General features: G+C 56.7%; 1 protein-coding gene across 3 annotated transcripts in view; it reads right to left on the bottom strand.

Annotated features, from left to right (window-relative positions):
* The window catches only part of XYLT2 (xylosyltransferase 2), a 28,760-nt gene that overhangs the window by 4,871 nt on the left and 8,495 nt on the right, over positions 1-15,394 (bottom strand). Inside the window, exons 2-11 of one of the 3 annotated variants that reach the window (XM_075903751.1) lie at positions 15,074-15,244; positions 10,430-10,901; positions 9,565-9,740; positions 7,305-7,507; positions 6,559-6,639; positions 5,797-6,013; positions 3,540-3,716; positions 2,544-2,806; positions 2,253-2,448; positions 235-568 (exon numbers count right to left, since the gene is read on the bottom strand). In XM_075903751.1, the coding sequence (XP_075759866.1) occupies positions 235-568; positions 2,253-2,448; positions 2,544-2,806; positions 3,540-3,716; positions 5,797-6,013; positions 6,559-6,639; positions 7,305-7,507; positions 9,565-9,740; positions 10,430-10,901; positions 15,074-15,244 (2,290 nt within the window). Of the gene's footprint in view, positions 1-234; positions 569-2,252; positions 2,449-2,543; positions 2,807-3,539; positions 3,717-5,796; positions 6,014-6,558; positions 6,640-7,304; positions 7,508-9,564; positions 9,741-10,429; positions 10,905-15,073; positions 15,245-15,394 lie in introns of all 3 variants that reach the window. The other 2 variants (XM_075903752.1, XM_075903753.1) reach the window with 2 other exon arrangements.

The raw sequence follows: 15,394 nt of genomic DNA, 5'->3' as shown, positions 1-15,394 counted from the left end.
CAGCTGCTGGATAGCTCGCAGGGAATAGGCTTGGTGGTTTTCAGTGGTCAAGGAAAAGCCACAGGGTAGAATTGATCCCACTCTGTTGTCAGTCCCAGCCGAAGCCAAGAATCCCACCGGACATGGAGACGTAGCCTCCTTTCCTGCTGCAATCAGAGCAGCCAGAAGAAGCCTAAGCAAGGCAGGACTGACTAGGCGTAGGATGTGCCAGCAGGAGCCAGCTATTCTCCTTACCTTTCCCAACAGGCTGTTTATGGTTGAAGGTCTGAGGCACGACCAGGAACTGGTTCTCTCCAAGGGGCTCCCAGAATTGGAGGAGGCGGATGGTCCAGACACCGGGGCGCAGGGGTCGGTTGAGAGGGGGCTTGTACTGCGTGAACTCTGCCTCCGCGTCCACAGTGATGTCGTAGGACGTGGCGATGACATAGGTGGGGTCAATCCAAACCACAGTGGCGGTGAGGTTGGGCCCCCGGGACCATCTCTGCATGGCTACGGGCTCATCGAAGGGCCCGATCAGGCCCCCAAAATTCCGGAAGATCCTCTCCTTGGGATCCCACTCCGTGCCCACCTGCCAGGGAGAAGGGAAGAGTGAAGTGAGGACAGGGTGAGGTGGCCCCTGGCTGCAGTCGGCCAGCGCGTGAGGTAAACCCAGAAACCTCTGTTTTTTCAATCACACTCTGGAGAACGTTCCACCAGCCTGACAGAAGGCAACACAGTCCCTGCCCCACGGGCCTAGGCTGGGTCACTGATACCAGGAGACTGAAAAGTCCGAGAAAGCAGCCAAGCGCACAGCAGTTGGGTCACCAGCCCCATCCCTCATTAAATAGGGGGCATTGCCTCAGCCACTCCACCCCAGGGCATTCCCCTTGCTGGAGTACGAGCGTGGGATGGAAACGCCAACGAGTTCCGGGTACCACGTCGCATTCTCCTGCACCCTCCCTGGGAAGCCTCCTATCTGCTCTGTTAGAGCCCCCACGCCTGTCCCTGCACCGTACTGTCTCCTGCCTGGTGGCCACAGACACACAATTGCATTAGACACTGGAACAAAACTGCTAATCAGCTACAAACTCACAATGCTACACAGCAGTAGTCCGAGCCCCTTCCCGAGGGGGCTGCAGACCCTGCTGCTGCCCATCCAGCCTTTTCCCACTCCCCTGGCTCAAGATTTTCACCCGGGAGTCTCTCTCCTTTGTTCCCTTCCCACGAGACACTCCCAGGACAGACACAGAACTGGGCCTGAGCTCAGGCACCTCCACTTCCCCCGGCTCTACTCATTGGGTATGTCTACACTACCCCGCTAGTTCGAACTAGCGGGGTAATGTATGCATACCGCACTTGCTAATGAAGCCCGGGATTTGAATTTCCCGGGCTTCATTAGCATAAGCGGGGAGCCGCCATTTTTAAATCCCCGCTGCTTCGAACCCCGTGTAGCGCGGCTACACGGGGCTCGAACTAGGTAGTTCGGACTAGGGTCCTATTCCGAACTACCGTTACTCCTCGTGAAACGAGGTGTACCGGTAGTTCGGAATAGGCACCCTAGTCCGAACTACCTAGTTCGAGCCCCGTGTAGCCGCGCTACACGGGGTTCGAAGCAGCGGGGATTTAAAAATGGCGGCTCCCCGCTTATGCTAATGAAGCCCGGGAAATTCAAATCCCGGGCTTCATTAGCAAGTGCGGTATGCATACATTACCCTCCTAGTTCGAACTAGGAGGGTAGTGTAGACATACCCATTGTTACTAGTTACACATTCTGAGGCCAGAAGTGTCCACTGTCACCTAGGGAGCTCCCCTGAATAACTCCAAGGGCAGAATTTTTAGAAAAACCAGCCAGTCATGATTTAAACATTAAGGGTACATCTAGACAATGTTCTTCTTTCGAAAGGAGATATGCAAATTGGGCACTAATTTGTATATCTGCTTGCAAACGCTTTTTCGAAAGCGTTTTTTCTGAAAGTGAAAGCAGTTTAGATGGGGGGTGGGAGAAGGTTTTGAAAGAACCCCCCTTTTTCAAAAGAACCCTTCTTCCTTAAAAAAATGAAGTGTACAGAGTTCTTTCAAAAAAAAAAAAAAACGCTTTCAAAAAAGTGATCGGAAGAAGATATGCAAATGAGGGCTGAATTTGCATCTCTCCTTTGATAAGTCCAGGGTGGGCAAAGACAGTGCCGGGGGGAATTGGGGAGCTGGAGGGTGTGGTAGCTATGGAAGTCAGAGGGATTACCAAGGCTGGAGAAGCAAGTGTCTAGGTGTCCTACCTCCAGGTTCTGTAGCCGGTTAGTTTGTCCTCCTTGACCTGCCAGCTTCAGAGCCCCTCGTGGCATCATCCACATCTCCAGAGACTCCACCTGCCCTGTCCCAGAGTTCTGTACCTCCTGCATCACCAGATAACCCTGGAAACGGTCGTCATAGAAATACAGGTGCACGCTGGATGGGAAGCCATGGGGCTCAAATCTAGAGAGAAGAGACCATTGGCATGCTCACATTCCACGGTGCTGCGAGTGGCCCTACCGCTCAGAGCCCAGATCCGGGCTCTCCAGGTCTCCTACCTGCAGAGCTTCTCCCCCTTCTGCGTCTGGGATGAGGTCCCTTTCTGCAGCCCTAGCCTGGAGAAGGACGTGTACACAGTCAGGATGAGATCACTGAGCCCGCTCAGCCCGTCCACACGGTCATAGACGTTCTCCCAATAGGCCTTGAGGGCTGGTGTGTTGGGTGGGTAGTTACCGTAGAGGTGCGAGTCCAAGATCTCCAGAACTTCCTGATTCACCGTCGACTCAAACTTCCTGGCGAAGAACGTGGGTCTGGAGAGTTGCTGAAAAGAGACAGGCATTCCCAACGGCATTGGCAGCAGCTGAGACACTGACAAACAGCAGCAAATGCAACTCGTCTATTTCTGCTGCGCAAGCCAAGAGAAAGGCAAAGTGCCAACAGCCCAAATCATGAACTAAGACTGAACATGCTTCCCAATTTACTCAGTGAAAACATTACCGGGGAGGCAGATCAGTTTGTTTTCCAGAAAGATCTGTACCTCGACAGCAGCTCTTGGAGAGACCTGTTACCGATAGGCCTTATTTCCATCCCTTAGCCCTGCAATTTAGGAGTCCCCAGCTGAACGCCCCATGGATGAGGCTGTGTGTGTGTGCCAAGTTCTGCCTGGGTGGCCCAGGTGGCAGGATCAAGACCTTCGATTGCACAGAGCCAGGATTTAAGTGTTCAGTTAGCAGAGATTAATTGCAGTGGGAGGGCTGCAAGTTTCTTCAGACTATCTCTGCCTTGCATTTGCAAGCAGGCCGATCTGCCTCATGTTTCACAAACTGTCCCCTAACAGTAGTTGAGGTGTTCAAAGATTGCTGTGCACAACCAAAGCCAGAGGAGGAAGGAAAGATAAGTGGTTGCCTGAGCATGAGATCTGTATGGAGAGGAGAAGGGGAAAATGGAAGGAGATGCAGGATGGGAAGGGAACTGCTCATAGCTCTAAAGAGAGAGGGTGTGTCAGGGGAGAGAAACGGGAGACAAGCAGATGGGAGGGGGAGAGTCATTTTCACCTGTAGCCGCAGGAAGTCCTGGGGTTTGAAGTCATTTGGGGAGCACCCGCACCAGTCGACTATGTGTTTATATTGGCACTTACAGCCCAGCTTACGGTTCCAGTTTGTCACCCGGAGGTTGTTGTCGACGAGGGTTTCGCAGGCATGGCTGTTCTCCAGGATGGTGTGGAAAAAGGACTGTGCACAGACAGAGGAAAGAGCAGAAACCACCCGAGATGGAGCAAGCCGAGATAATGCAGATCTCTGCTAGCCCTCACTCCTTCAACAACCCACCCCATTCTGCCCCGGCAGGAGGGGACTTCAGGCATCAGCTGTTTAAACGGACAGAGCTTTGTGCGTTTAAAATGGGACAAAAGTCCTTCATATTTCTGTCTACAAACTCCTGGCAGTCCCAGCGGGCTCCCTCCCATAATGGACCCAGGGGGCGGTCTGTCATCAGCTCACGCGGCACAGATTCCCAGCGTGCTACCAAGAACTAGACGCGCGTATCCAGGGGGGAGCTTTGTAACTGATGTAAGGCGGCCAGAGCTTAATGAAGAGACTGGGAAAAACAAAGGCACTTTCTTACTCAGCCTGGCTGCTTCCTGTGAGTCCGCCTCGCCCCTGCCCCACGTGTTGTGCAGCCATTGGCTAGGGATGTTAAGAACTACTAGACCATCCGATGAGCAAATTGGACAGTTAACAGGATAGTCGATAAGTTGCTTCCCTCCCATCCAGCTGCCTCTATCAGATAGAGGGAGCAAGAAGGGGAGGAAAGGGGCGTGGGGGGGGAGGGGGAAGAGGCAGGTACCTCAAAGTGGCAGCGCCGCACGGACCCCGGGGTAAGCTGGGGAGTCCCCAGCTGATCCCAGGCTCCAAGCTGCTTTGAAATGCCGCATGGAGCCTGATGCTGTGCTCCACCTGACATTTCAAAGCAGCAGCGCCGGGCTCAGCACAGCAGCGCCACCGCTTTGAAATGCCGGGTTGAGTCCCCAGCTGACCCCAGGCTCTGCGCGGCATTTCAAAGCAGCTTGGAGCCTGGGATCAGCTGGGGACTCCCCAGCTGACCCTGGGCTCTGCGTGGCACTGCCACTTTGAAATGCCGGGTGCATCCCAGGATCAACTGGGGACTCCCCAGCTGACCCCGGGCTCCGTGCCACATGCCAGCTTTGAAATGTACAGGAGTCCCCAGCGGGGGCTCTTGTGCAGTTCAAAGAGGAAGTGCAGCATGGAGGAACGCGGAAGTGCCTATCGACTAGTCAAGTAATTGATGGAAATTCCATTGACTAGTAAATTAATCGCTAGTTAACATCCCTACCGTGGGCACCACGCAAAGCAGGAGAGAAGTGTTACCGGGCAGAAGGGCAGCATTTCACACCCTCTTTGCAGGGGGGGTGCACAGGTGCGGGCAGGGGGAATCTGACCGCGTAGGGTGCTTCCCTGACACACACCAGCCTGGACTCCCAGTTGCCTGTGGAGCCAGCAGAGCTCGGGAAGAACGAATGGTGCTAGAATCCATTCAGCCTTCCCGGCAACCCCGGGCTGGAGCTCCGCTTGCAGGGCCTTTACTCCCAGGGAAGGGAAAGGCAGAGCTGGGGTGCAGGCTGGGTGCATGGAGCAGGCAGGCAAAGCAAAGCACAAAGCGGCTGCGGCCGCGCGGGCAGCTCGTTGCTTCGCAGACACCGTTAGGAGAGAGAAACAAGGAGCCTTCCGATGGCAGCTGCACGGTCACTGGTCTGCTGACCAGCTGGTGCTTCTGTGCGAAAAGGCAGCAAGACCCTCAGGACCACGAGAGCACCGAGCAGCGGCTGGAGGCACCTGCCGCATGGAATGGAGACAAGTCGGCCACAGGGACCTGCCCCAGCTGCCGCCAGCAACGTGCCAGAGGGTCTGTCACGTCCGGGGTGAGCTTAGCAATGGGGGAAGGCAGATTTCCAGCTGTGTTTGGCTGGGTCTTAACTTCCCCCATCATACACCTTCCTCCAGGCCCATCCCCCTTCCAGTCTCTCACCCTCCCTCTTCATCCCCCAGTCTCATCCACACCCAAAGGATCTTCCTACAGCAGGACATCAATGGGAGACCACTAGAGAGCATTATCCTGCTGCCATCAAAGCTGCTAGGAGCTTCCACTTGGATGAGAACAGGATGGGGCTCCCATGGCAGATCATGGTCTCAAGAGGAGGAAGACGAGTCAAACGGGAGAGGCTCCAAACCCTGCGATGAAGCCAGCTCTGAGCACCTCCCCCCACATGCCCAGGGAACCTCCCCACCCACTCACCTCGGCCGGCAGCAGTGTGTAGGTATAGAACTGCCGCAGCTGGGACACCAGCTGGTCCTCCGTGTAGACCACGTACTCCACGAAGCTCCGCGTCAGCGCGAACCAGTCTGAGCCGCCATCCACTACGATGCCCTCCGGGATCTGCCGCTCGCCCAGGCGCCACATGTGGGAGTCGCACTCATGGAAGAGGCGGTCTAGGCCCTGCTTCTTAATGAACCTGCACAGGGACGGGCAGGGTCAGTGGCCTGGGGGTCTCTAGAGGAACACACGTGCCCTACTGCTGAGAAGTCACGGAGTAGGGGTCAACGTTCCCTCTGATATTTTTTCATCCATGCGCAGAATAAATTTTGTTATGTGCACAGAGGCATGTGCAGATGTGCACCACCCACAGAAACACCTGCTGCCAGCTGCAAGCACTGTGGGCGGTCTGCTAATCAGCTGGGCAGCATTTGAATCTCTCCTGGGCAGCCGCCCAAGCGCTCAACCTACAGGGAACACTGGCAGGGGCATTTCCCTGCGTGCTGCAACGAAGTCGGAGCAGATCCTCTGCTAGCCTGACTCGGGGGGCTTCTTTACAGCCAATACTGGTTTACATAGTGGCTGTCCTGGCTCATTGTACTCTGCCTATAGAACCATATGGAGCTGGGTTCGTTCGTCCAGCTGCTTTGTGGCGCTTGCTTCATCTCAGAGCTCTCCCCGTGCCAATCTCTATCCCAACCCCAGTGCCAACCGCAGCTCTGTCTCCCTCCCCATTTGGGTTACCTGGCATTGTCTCGGCCGTGAGACTTCAGGAAGTTCTTATCTCGGTACTTGGACAGGAACATCACCAGCTCCTCGTTGGTCCTGCAGGGAGCAGCGACATGGAGAGCGTGTTAGCAGCGCAGGAGCGGAGCCGCCGGGGCTAAGCGCTTACACGGCAAGGTTGTGATTTGCAGAGCCACCGGTCGTGGCGCTCCAACGCCGGCTGAGGGGCACAGGTGCAAATCCTTAGCACAGTGCAGGCGAGATGCAAATCTGCCTTGTGCCTAACGAGGGCGGGCGGGGGCCGGGGCGGGGGCGTGTTTCCCCTGCAGCACTCGCAGGCCGAGGGACAGAGCAGGATAAACTGATTCACACTAGAGGCTCCCAGAGAAGGTCCTGCGCTCCCAGCTGGATCCAGTGCTCTGCTGCAGATATGGGATCAGGCCTGGGGATGGGGCAAAGCTGAATTGGTCCATCCCCCACTTGCATGGGGCCTCCTCCCCCCACACTTGGCTTCTCATTCACCAGCTGGAGGCTCAGCGCAGGCAGTGCCCCCTCCATCACCTTCGCCTCTCCCCCTCCTTGGGTACGTGGATTCCATCCGCACCTTCTTTGCCCCTTTGCCCTTCTCCTTTCCCCTCCGCCCCATGTGGCAGGGGGATCTCGGGTCTTGCGGGGGGAGCTCAGGCAGGCGGGTGGGATTCCAGCCCCTGCTGCGGGAAATGGCTCCTTCCCCCGACCCCAGGAACCCTCCCTCCCCCACTGACCTGGTCGGGTAGTCAGTGGCGCTGAGGTTGATGAAGTAGTCCCAGGGCCAGTCTGGGACCTCCAGCAGGTCGTTCATGCTGCGCAGATACATCTTCAGCAAGCTGGCCCCGCCCCAGATGGTGACCATGCGCCAGGGCGTGACCCGGATGTTGGGGTAGTGCTGGGCCAGCTCCACAGCCTCGCGGTGCAGGTAGTTGGAGCGCTGCAAGGGCGGAGGTTCCACCTCAGCAACTGGGCTTTCCAGAGCACCGGCTCCCAGCCCTGAACCACTTCCTCTACGGGGCCAGATCTGCTGAGCACCCAACACTCCCACTGACTTCAGCCAGAGCTCCTCAGGGCTTCTAAGGATCAGAGCGCACGCCCGCCCCTGAGCGCTTCACTGAGATGGGTGTTACTGCCCCACTGTACAGATGGGGGAAACTGAGGCACACAGAGTAAGACTTGCCTGAGGTCTCACAGTGAATCAGCAGCAGAGGCAAGAGCAGAACACAGGACTCCTGCACTAACCACTAGACCCACCGTGCCTGCTTGGTACTTCTGTCCCTTATGGCTGATACCCTGGGCCACCCACCTGCCTTCATGACGTGTCTCTAGGGTGGAGCCTGCTGGGCCACTGAGCCCGGGCCACTGAGCCCTGCCCCCTGGGCACACGCTAATCTGCAGCGACACTGGCAGCAGCTCCAGACTTCAGCCCCATGATCAGAAGCAGGACCAGGGGCTTGGAGACTCGGGGCACAGACTGGGAGCCAGGCCAGGCCTGGCAGCCCACTGGGGCCACCTAGGATGGGAACCCAGCTGAGTTAACCTTCCAGGCTCCCTCGCTGTCCCTACGGCACCTGGGCCATGCTATGGTCCGCGTCCCGCTGCGGAAGCCGATGGCCCTCAGACAGATCCCCAAAATGGTAAGGAGAGGACAGAGCCGCCGTGCGAAGCAGAGCCAGGGCAGCCGTCATCCTGCAACAAGCCCCTGCTGTGATGGGCCCCATCGGACACCTCCTCTCCCCTGTGCTGCTGGGCAGCAAGGCGCGGACGCAGCAGTAAACCCCCTGCCATTCTCGCCTCCCAGCCACTGGGCCTGTTGGGGTTCAGAGGGACGGGCGGGGGAAGGGCGTTTTCCCACCAGCCCAGTCTCTTGGAAGAGGAGCTGGAAGAAGGGAGGGAATGTGCGTTTCCTCTCCAGGATGGGGAGGGTGGGGGCAGAAAGAGTCCTTCAGTCGGCTCCTTCTCCCTGGAAGGTTTCACTGGAGAGCAGAGGGCAGGGGATTTGGGGAAGGGAGTCTGCCCCCAGCTTGCTGGAGAGGGCGGGGTGCACTGAGCAGTTAAGAAGGGATGGAGAAATGGATCCCAGTGCCCTCGGTGGATCAATGAGGTACGGGGAGGTGGGAGGGAGGGAAATGGATCCCAGCAGATGTGGGGGAGCCCACAAATGGTGAGAACACGGCGGGGGGGGGGGGAAATCGATCCCTGCCTTCAGGGCAGATGGGATAGGACTGATAAAGGAACATTCCCCAGCAATGGGAGTCCTGTGGGTGTTACGGGGTGATTGGAGTGGGGGTGGGAGCTGTGTGGCGCTCTGTTCAGACGTGCTAGGGGAGCCCTGGCAACACCGGCTGGTCCGAGGCTGCAGCTTTGCTGAGCTGGTGCCTCCAGCCAGCAAGGGGCCCACGAGAATCTGCTTTACAAGCAATTAGGAGCGAGAGACCTTCCTGCTCTACCTGGGAACATGGCACCGGGTCCCACCAGCACAGCCCTCAGGCACAGCGTGTCACCGGCACAGCGTGTCACCAGCACAGCCCTCAGGCACAGCGTGTCGCCGGCACAGCCCTCCCCCTCTGGCACATGCCTCACAGCACCCAGACTGGTGCCTTGCCTAGTGCTCCCAGGCAGGCGACTCTTGGCCCTGCACTTCTCCCACCCCCGCCTGCTGCGGGGCCCGCTCACGTCTCTGCTGCACGAGCGCTCCGGAGGGTGTTGGGCAAGGCCCATGCTGATCCAACGGGCCTCCGTGTCTCCTTCTAGTGGCTACACTACGTACAGGGTTGGCCAACTGTTCTGCCCCTTCCTAGCGGGCCCGATCCGTCAGCGGCTGGTACCTTCAGAGCCCATAGGCCAGATTCAGTCCCTGCAAACGATCCAGTCGTGGGCACTGGTACAATCGTCTCCTGCCAACCTCAGACATGTCCTCCTCAGGCACGTCCTCCCCCAAGCGCCCCCCCGCCCAACCGCAGCATGGCCTTCCACCAACACCCCGCACCTCACCTTGTCCACGTGGATGTAAAAGAAGTGCTGCTGGTGGTACACAGCCTTGATGAGCCGCTTCAGCTGGCGGATGGCCCTCCCGTGGACCACCAGCATGTACGCAATCCTCACTGGCTTGCTCACGGAGCTCTGGTGCATCCTGCTCTCGTCCCACTGGATCACGGGGCTGACCTTCCCTGGGGGAGACACAGAGAGCAGGTGCACTGAGCCGCCAGTGGGGCTCAACTCGGCCTCTTGCAGGGGGAGGGAGGGAAGCGACTGTTCCTCAAGGCCTTGCTGCCAGCTGTTCTCCCAAGGAGGGACAGAGTTCCCTGCCTGCCCAGCCCTGGCATTAGCGTCTTGCTATGGCTGGACCTTCCCACGAGCCCCAGGGACACCCCTGATCTGCCAGAACAGCAGACCCCAATCACCCCATCCCCACTACAGGAGATGGGCTGGGAGGACTCGAAGTCCCATCATGCAACATGGCCAGGATGCTTAGGTGCCATCTCCATGGGACAATCTTCTCCACTAACAGGGGGTGGCTGTAGGGGCATAATGCAGGAACACAGTGGGCTGCATTTGTGATTTTCCTTTGCATCCCTGCAGCAGAGCGTGAACCCACCCAGCCAAAGCAGCCTCATGTAGCAGGGAGACTCCTTAGGCTAATAGGCTGGAGTGGCTTTGATTGGATTACCTCTGCCTCCTTAATCCAAGCATTAGTCACAGGCCCAGGGTTGCTGATGGGAGGGGGGGAGGGAGGGGCAGGATGCTTGGCTCCCCCTGTACCCCGGATTAGAATTGGATGACAGGTTGACACACACGAACTAGCAGGGCATCTTTGCCCCAAAGCTAATCCCTTGGCATCGCAATCTGAGAGACTCACCTGACAGCTGGCAGTGCCGGGGCACAGAGCGGGGCATCAGAGTCCCTGCCTGGTGCAGACACACCACGTTGGCAATCTCCTGCTGGCACTGCTTGGTGCTGGCTCTCGCTAGTGCCGAGAGCGCGTCCTTGCCCGTGATCTCACACTTGGGGGTGAAGCTGTTCTCGGTGGGCTGGGGAGCCCCCTCCACGCTGCCCGTGTCGCCGTGCTGGAAGATGGCCAGCTGGGTATCCCCACGCAGCTCGGTCAGGTTCCCCCGGTGCGAGGAGTCCAGAGCGATGGGCAGCCTTCGCCCGGGTTTGTGTTTCACAGTGACGGTTCTCACCACCTTGGCCACCAGCACGCCAGGGCTTTCCGGCCGGCCCTTCCACCGGCCATGCTTCCGGCTCGCGCTCCCCCGGCGACCGGCTGAGCTGTCTGAGTCTTTGGAGCCTTCGCTGTTCTCTGGCAGCCTGGCCTTCTTTTGCCGTCCCTTCTCCCAGTTGAATCGGACATAAGACAGAGGGAAAACATTAACTAGGGCCTCACCAAATCTCTTACAAACACATTCTTGTAATAGCTTCCTTATTAGTAGCTGCACCTCACCCTGCTAGTCCTCCACATGCTACAGTCAAGCGCTTTTCTAACACCCCTGTGTGTGTGTGTGAGGGGGGAAATACAGTCCAGCTCCAATGATACACAAGGAAACTGAGGCAGAGCTACACTGTCTTCTGCCGTGAGTCCCACAAAGCTGAGGGACGTTTGAGTTGGGAGCAGGGAGAGAAGAAGGGTGACAATTCTGACCTTGAGACAGCTCTAGTACAGCCAAGCCCAAAGAGGATAAGTGATGGGCCAGAGGTCACTAAGCAAGTCAGTGGCAGAATGGGGAACAGAATTCTGGCGCCCTGACAGTCTCCTGCATTCACTATAAGTACGAGGCCCTATAGGAACACTAGGATACCGCTCTATTAAGTCTACTCAGACTCATGTTTGAGCCTGAATCCCCCTACTAACCATGTGAAAATCACTCTTGAGTTCAGCAAATCCTCAGGACCCACCCAGGGGAGTGGTGCTGAGACCTGGATCCAAGTCCTGTCATTTTGCAGCACAGACACAGCTCCAAGAGCACGCCCAAGTCAGAAGGTCCGTGTAGCGCATCAGCGAGGCTGTGAGGGTCCCACAATTGGAAACTCAGGCTCACAGTGCCGTGTGGATGCTCAAGCACAAACTTGGAGGCGCTAACGTAACAAGGGCAAAAAACACAACTCTGGGTTTACAGTAACGTGCAGACATGCCCCTCGTGAGCTCCACTGCGCTAGGTGCTGTACACACACTCATGGCAGGCCGACAGTAAAACCGTGCTGCAGCACTTCCGGGGAAGACGCTCTTAAGCTCCTTGGTGAGCTAGTAATGCCACCTCAGGAAGCAGCATCGACAGGAGAAACTCTCCTGCTAACAACACTGTCTGCACAGGGGGTTAAGGTCAGTATAACTACATTGCGCAGCGATGTGGATTTTTCACACCCCTGAGCAACACAGTGATACTGAAGTGTGTAGTGTAGACCTGGCCTCAGTGAGAGACAGTCCCTGCGCTGAAGAACTTACAGCAGAACTAGCCATAGGATGTGTTGTTACTCCTGCTGTAACAGATGGGGAATAGAGGCTCAGCCAAATCACACAGGGCATCAGCGGTAGGGCTGGGAACACAACCCAAGTCTCAGTCGAGTGCAGAACCACAAGCCCACCGCTCCCCTCTGTGCACTCACCCCGCCGCTGCTTTGCATGTAAACAGCAACTGCCTTTCCCGTGTGCTGCACAACCATCCCCCACAACCGCATGGGAAGGGAGACGGGACCGGGGAAGGCAGGCGATCGGGAACCGCTGTGGTGGACGTGCTATAATTACATTGTTGTCTCTGAGCTGGCGTCTAGAGCTGGGAGCCGGCGGATGTGCATTTTGTTCCTAGCTAACACTGTCACGACTTCCAGGGGGCTCCAGGCCAGTCAACTCTCGCCGCGCCTCAGTTTCCTCATCTCTTACATGAAGTTAGATGAAGGTGTCTAACCACCAGCAGAGTGATGTTCTGGGACAGCCTGCCCAGCAGAGTAGCTGGGGCAAAAATATACCTTGTTTCAAGACTGAGATGGAGTCACTTCCTGAGGGGATATGACATGACAAAACTGTCTACAATGTAGCAGCCAGAGATGCGACACTAGATGGGGAAGCCTCGGAGCTACTATAGGGGATTCTTGTCCAGGTGTCTGACTGGTCCATCTCGCCCACTTGCTCAGGATCTAACTGATCACTGTATTTGGGGTTGGGAAGAAATTTTTCCCCAGGCCAGATAAGGAGACAGAGGGGTTTTCACTTTCCTCTGCAGCATGGGTCATTTGCTGTTTAGTAACAATGGATTCTCTGTAACCTAACATTATATCAACTGGTGGAACTCCTTGCCAGAGGATGTTGTGAAGACCAGGACTTGAAACAGGGCACAAAAGAGAGTTAGATGAATTCATGGAGGATAGGTCCATCACTACTTATTAGCCAGGACAGGTAGGAATGGTGTCTCTAGCCTCTGTTTGTCAGACGCTGGAAATGGGTGATGGGGCGGGATCACTTGATTCCCTGTTCTGTCTATTCCCTCTGGGGCATCTGGCATTGGCCACAGTTGGAAGACTGGATACTGGGCTAGATGGACCTTTGGTCTGACCCAGTGTGGCCGTTCTTATGTTCTTAAGATCAGATGATCTCAGCCAGAAGTCATTGGACCCGATGCAGGAGTGGGCGGGTGAGGTTCTGTGGCCTGCAACATGCAGGAAGTCAGACTAGATGGTCCCTCCTGGCCTTAAAGTCTCTAAGTCTACATGAGGATAACCAGGGCTCGCCAAGCGGCAGCGAGTCCCACTTGCCAGCCACGCGAAACTGCATGCTGCGCATGCGCAGGTTGCACGGCTGCGCCGGGCTAAAATCTACTCGCCACAGGTGAGTAGATGACATTAATTGTCGAGCCCTGAGGATAACACTAGCTACATTCCACACAAGAGGTGCCGGGAGGCCACATTCACTAAATGCACAACATGTCCTTGGAGATCCCCAGGTACAGAGCCCCGTCAGAGGGTTATTGTTTTATCACTGGGCTGATTACTTGATCTCTGTCTGAGGTCAAGCAGCGAGCCTCATCTGGATTAGACCCCCATGTGCTTTAGCTGCGCTTCCTTTCTATGCACACTGGCTCACAGAAGCTAGTTTGTGAGCTGGGTCTGAAAGGGAATTGGGATCCCCACATGCTTTGAAAAAACCAGCACAAACTCTCTCAAGGAGCCGCGCTGAGGAATCACGGATGCCGTTAATTACAGAGTTATTTCTGCCACGCTGGCTGAGTAGCAGACAGGACTTGGCCTTGGGGAGAGGAGGGAATCACTCCTGCATGCAGGGGGAGTTTGATGGTAAGAACAAGTTTGAAGCCAGAAGCCTCTGCTTTACAATATCAGCCCATCACAGGCAGGCCACCAGACTAGACAGAGCACGGGGCTGGTCCAGCAGGGGAATGCTACAGAAGCAGGATGCCGCAAGAGCCTTGAGGTTGTAATAGGCTGCACAACATTTGAAGGCTGAGGGGCAAGTGTGGAGCAAGGGGCAGCCGGGGAAAAACCCGCCTCTGTTGGTATTTCCTTGGCACAAGGAGTGACGATGGATGGCGGGCGGGCGGGCGAGAGAGAGAGAGAAAAAAAAAAAAAGCAGGTGAATCAGTGACCACCAAGGCGCCATCATCGATCTCTCACGTGCTAGCGGAGTCACAACTGGAGCCAGCTGGCATGCTTCCCTGGGCTAGCCTAGACCAACGGGCATTGCTGACGCTGTTGGCCACCACACCCTGAGTCTCCAACGCCTGGACAATGCCTCAAGTTCACCCCCACCAGCAGCAGGCTGGGCTTGTGAGAAGTACAAACTGTTACACCTGAGCGTAAAGCCATGATCTCAGGTCTGGCTGATAAGGGCCGAGACAGGCGGCTTGAAGTGCTGCAGCAGCTCCAGTTCAGCCAGTCCCCCAGCCCGCGAGGCATCCCTACGTTGTGTCTGAAAGTCACCCCCACGCTGCATCTGCCACCAGCAGAGCTAGAACGGGACAGGAGTCCCAGAATGCAGTGGGGCATCCACAGTCACAGGGCGTGTAGCAGGCTGATGTGCAGGAAGAGCAGCGCTGAGCCAATGCACTGGCTCATCACCAGGGCGAGAGACTGAACGAATGACTTCATGCAAGCAGCATCCTTCCATAGCTTCCTGACGCGGCACAGTCACTGGGAAGAGCCGGTGCGAGGGAGACCAGGGTGCATGGAAACCCAAGCCATTTCCAAGACCTGACTGTACAAACGTCAGGTTCTACATGGGCTGAAATAAAGCCCTGTTGTCTCTCTTGTATCCACGAGCCACTCGGTTTAATAACCCGCTCTAGGAGCGCAACTGCTCCTTGGACAAGCAGGGATCACCTGGCGAAGGAAAGATCAGCGGTGGTCAGTTCTAACATGCATCTCTCTGCAATGCGCTTTCAAGGCTCACACTGCCCCATCTCCCACTCTCAGCATGCGGAGCAGAGCACCCGGAACGGGCAGAGGGAACAGTTCATTAGTCACCACACAGGACCATCTGTTGCGGGAGTTAAAAAACCTGTTTTCTCTGCACAAGAGTCACAGGAGCGGAGCGTCCAGGAGGTGACTGGCAGGCGAAGAGCAAGTCTGTTCCACATTCCAGAGCGGGTGCTCCGGCAGGGTCGCTTCCAGGAGGCCAGGGAAAGCGCTGGCAGCCAGCGAGCCGGGAAGGAGATGCTCCTGGAACTGGCTGGGAGGAGGGTAAGGCAGAGGAGTGTGTGCAGGGCAAGGTTCAGAACTTCTTGCCCAGACTGGCTTTAATTTCCCTTTTCCCCTCCAAGGCATCAGGAGCAAAGTCATTCTGTTTACTCTGAGATTTGAACTCCCAGCAGCATCTGCG

Source organism: Pelodiscus sinensis, chromosome 20 (genome assembly GCF_049634645.1).
Source record: "Pelodiscus sinensis isolate JC-2024 chromosome 20, ASM4963464v1, whole genome shotgun sequence".
Taxonomy (NCBI): Eukaryota; Metazoa; Chordata; order Testudines; family Trionychidae; genus Pelodiscus; species Pelodiscus sinensis.
This window is presented reverse-complemented; position numbering and strand designations above follow the sequence as displayed.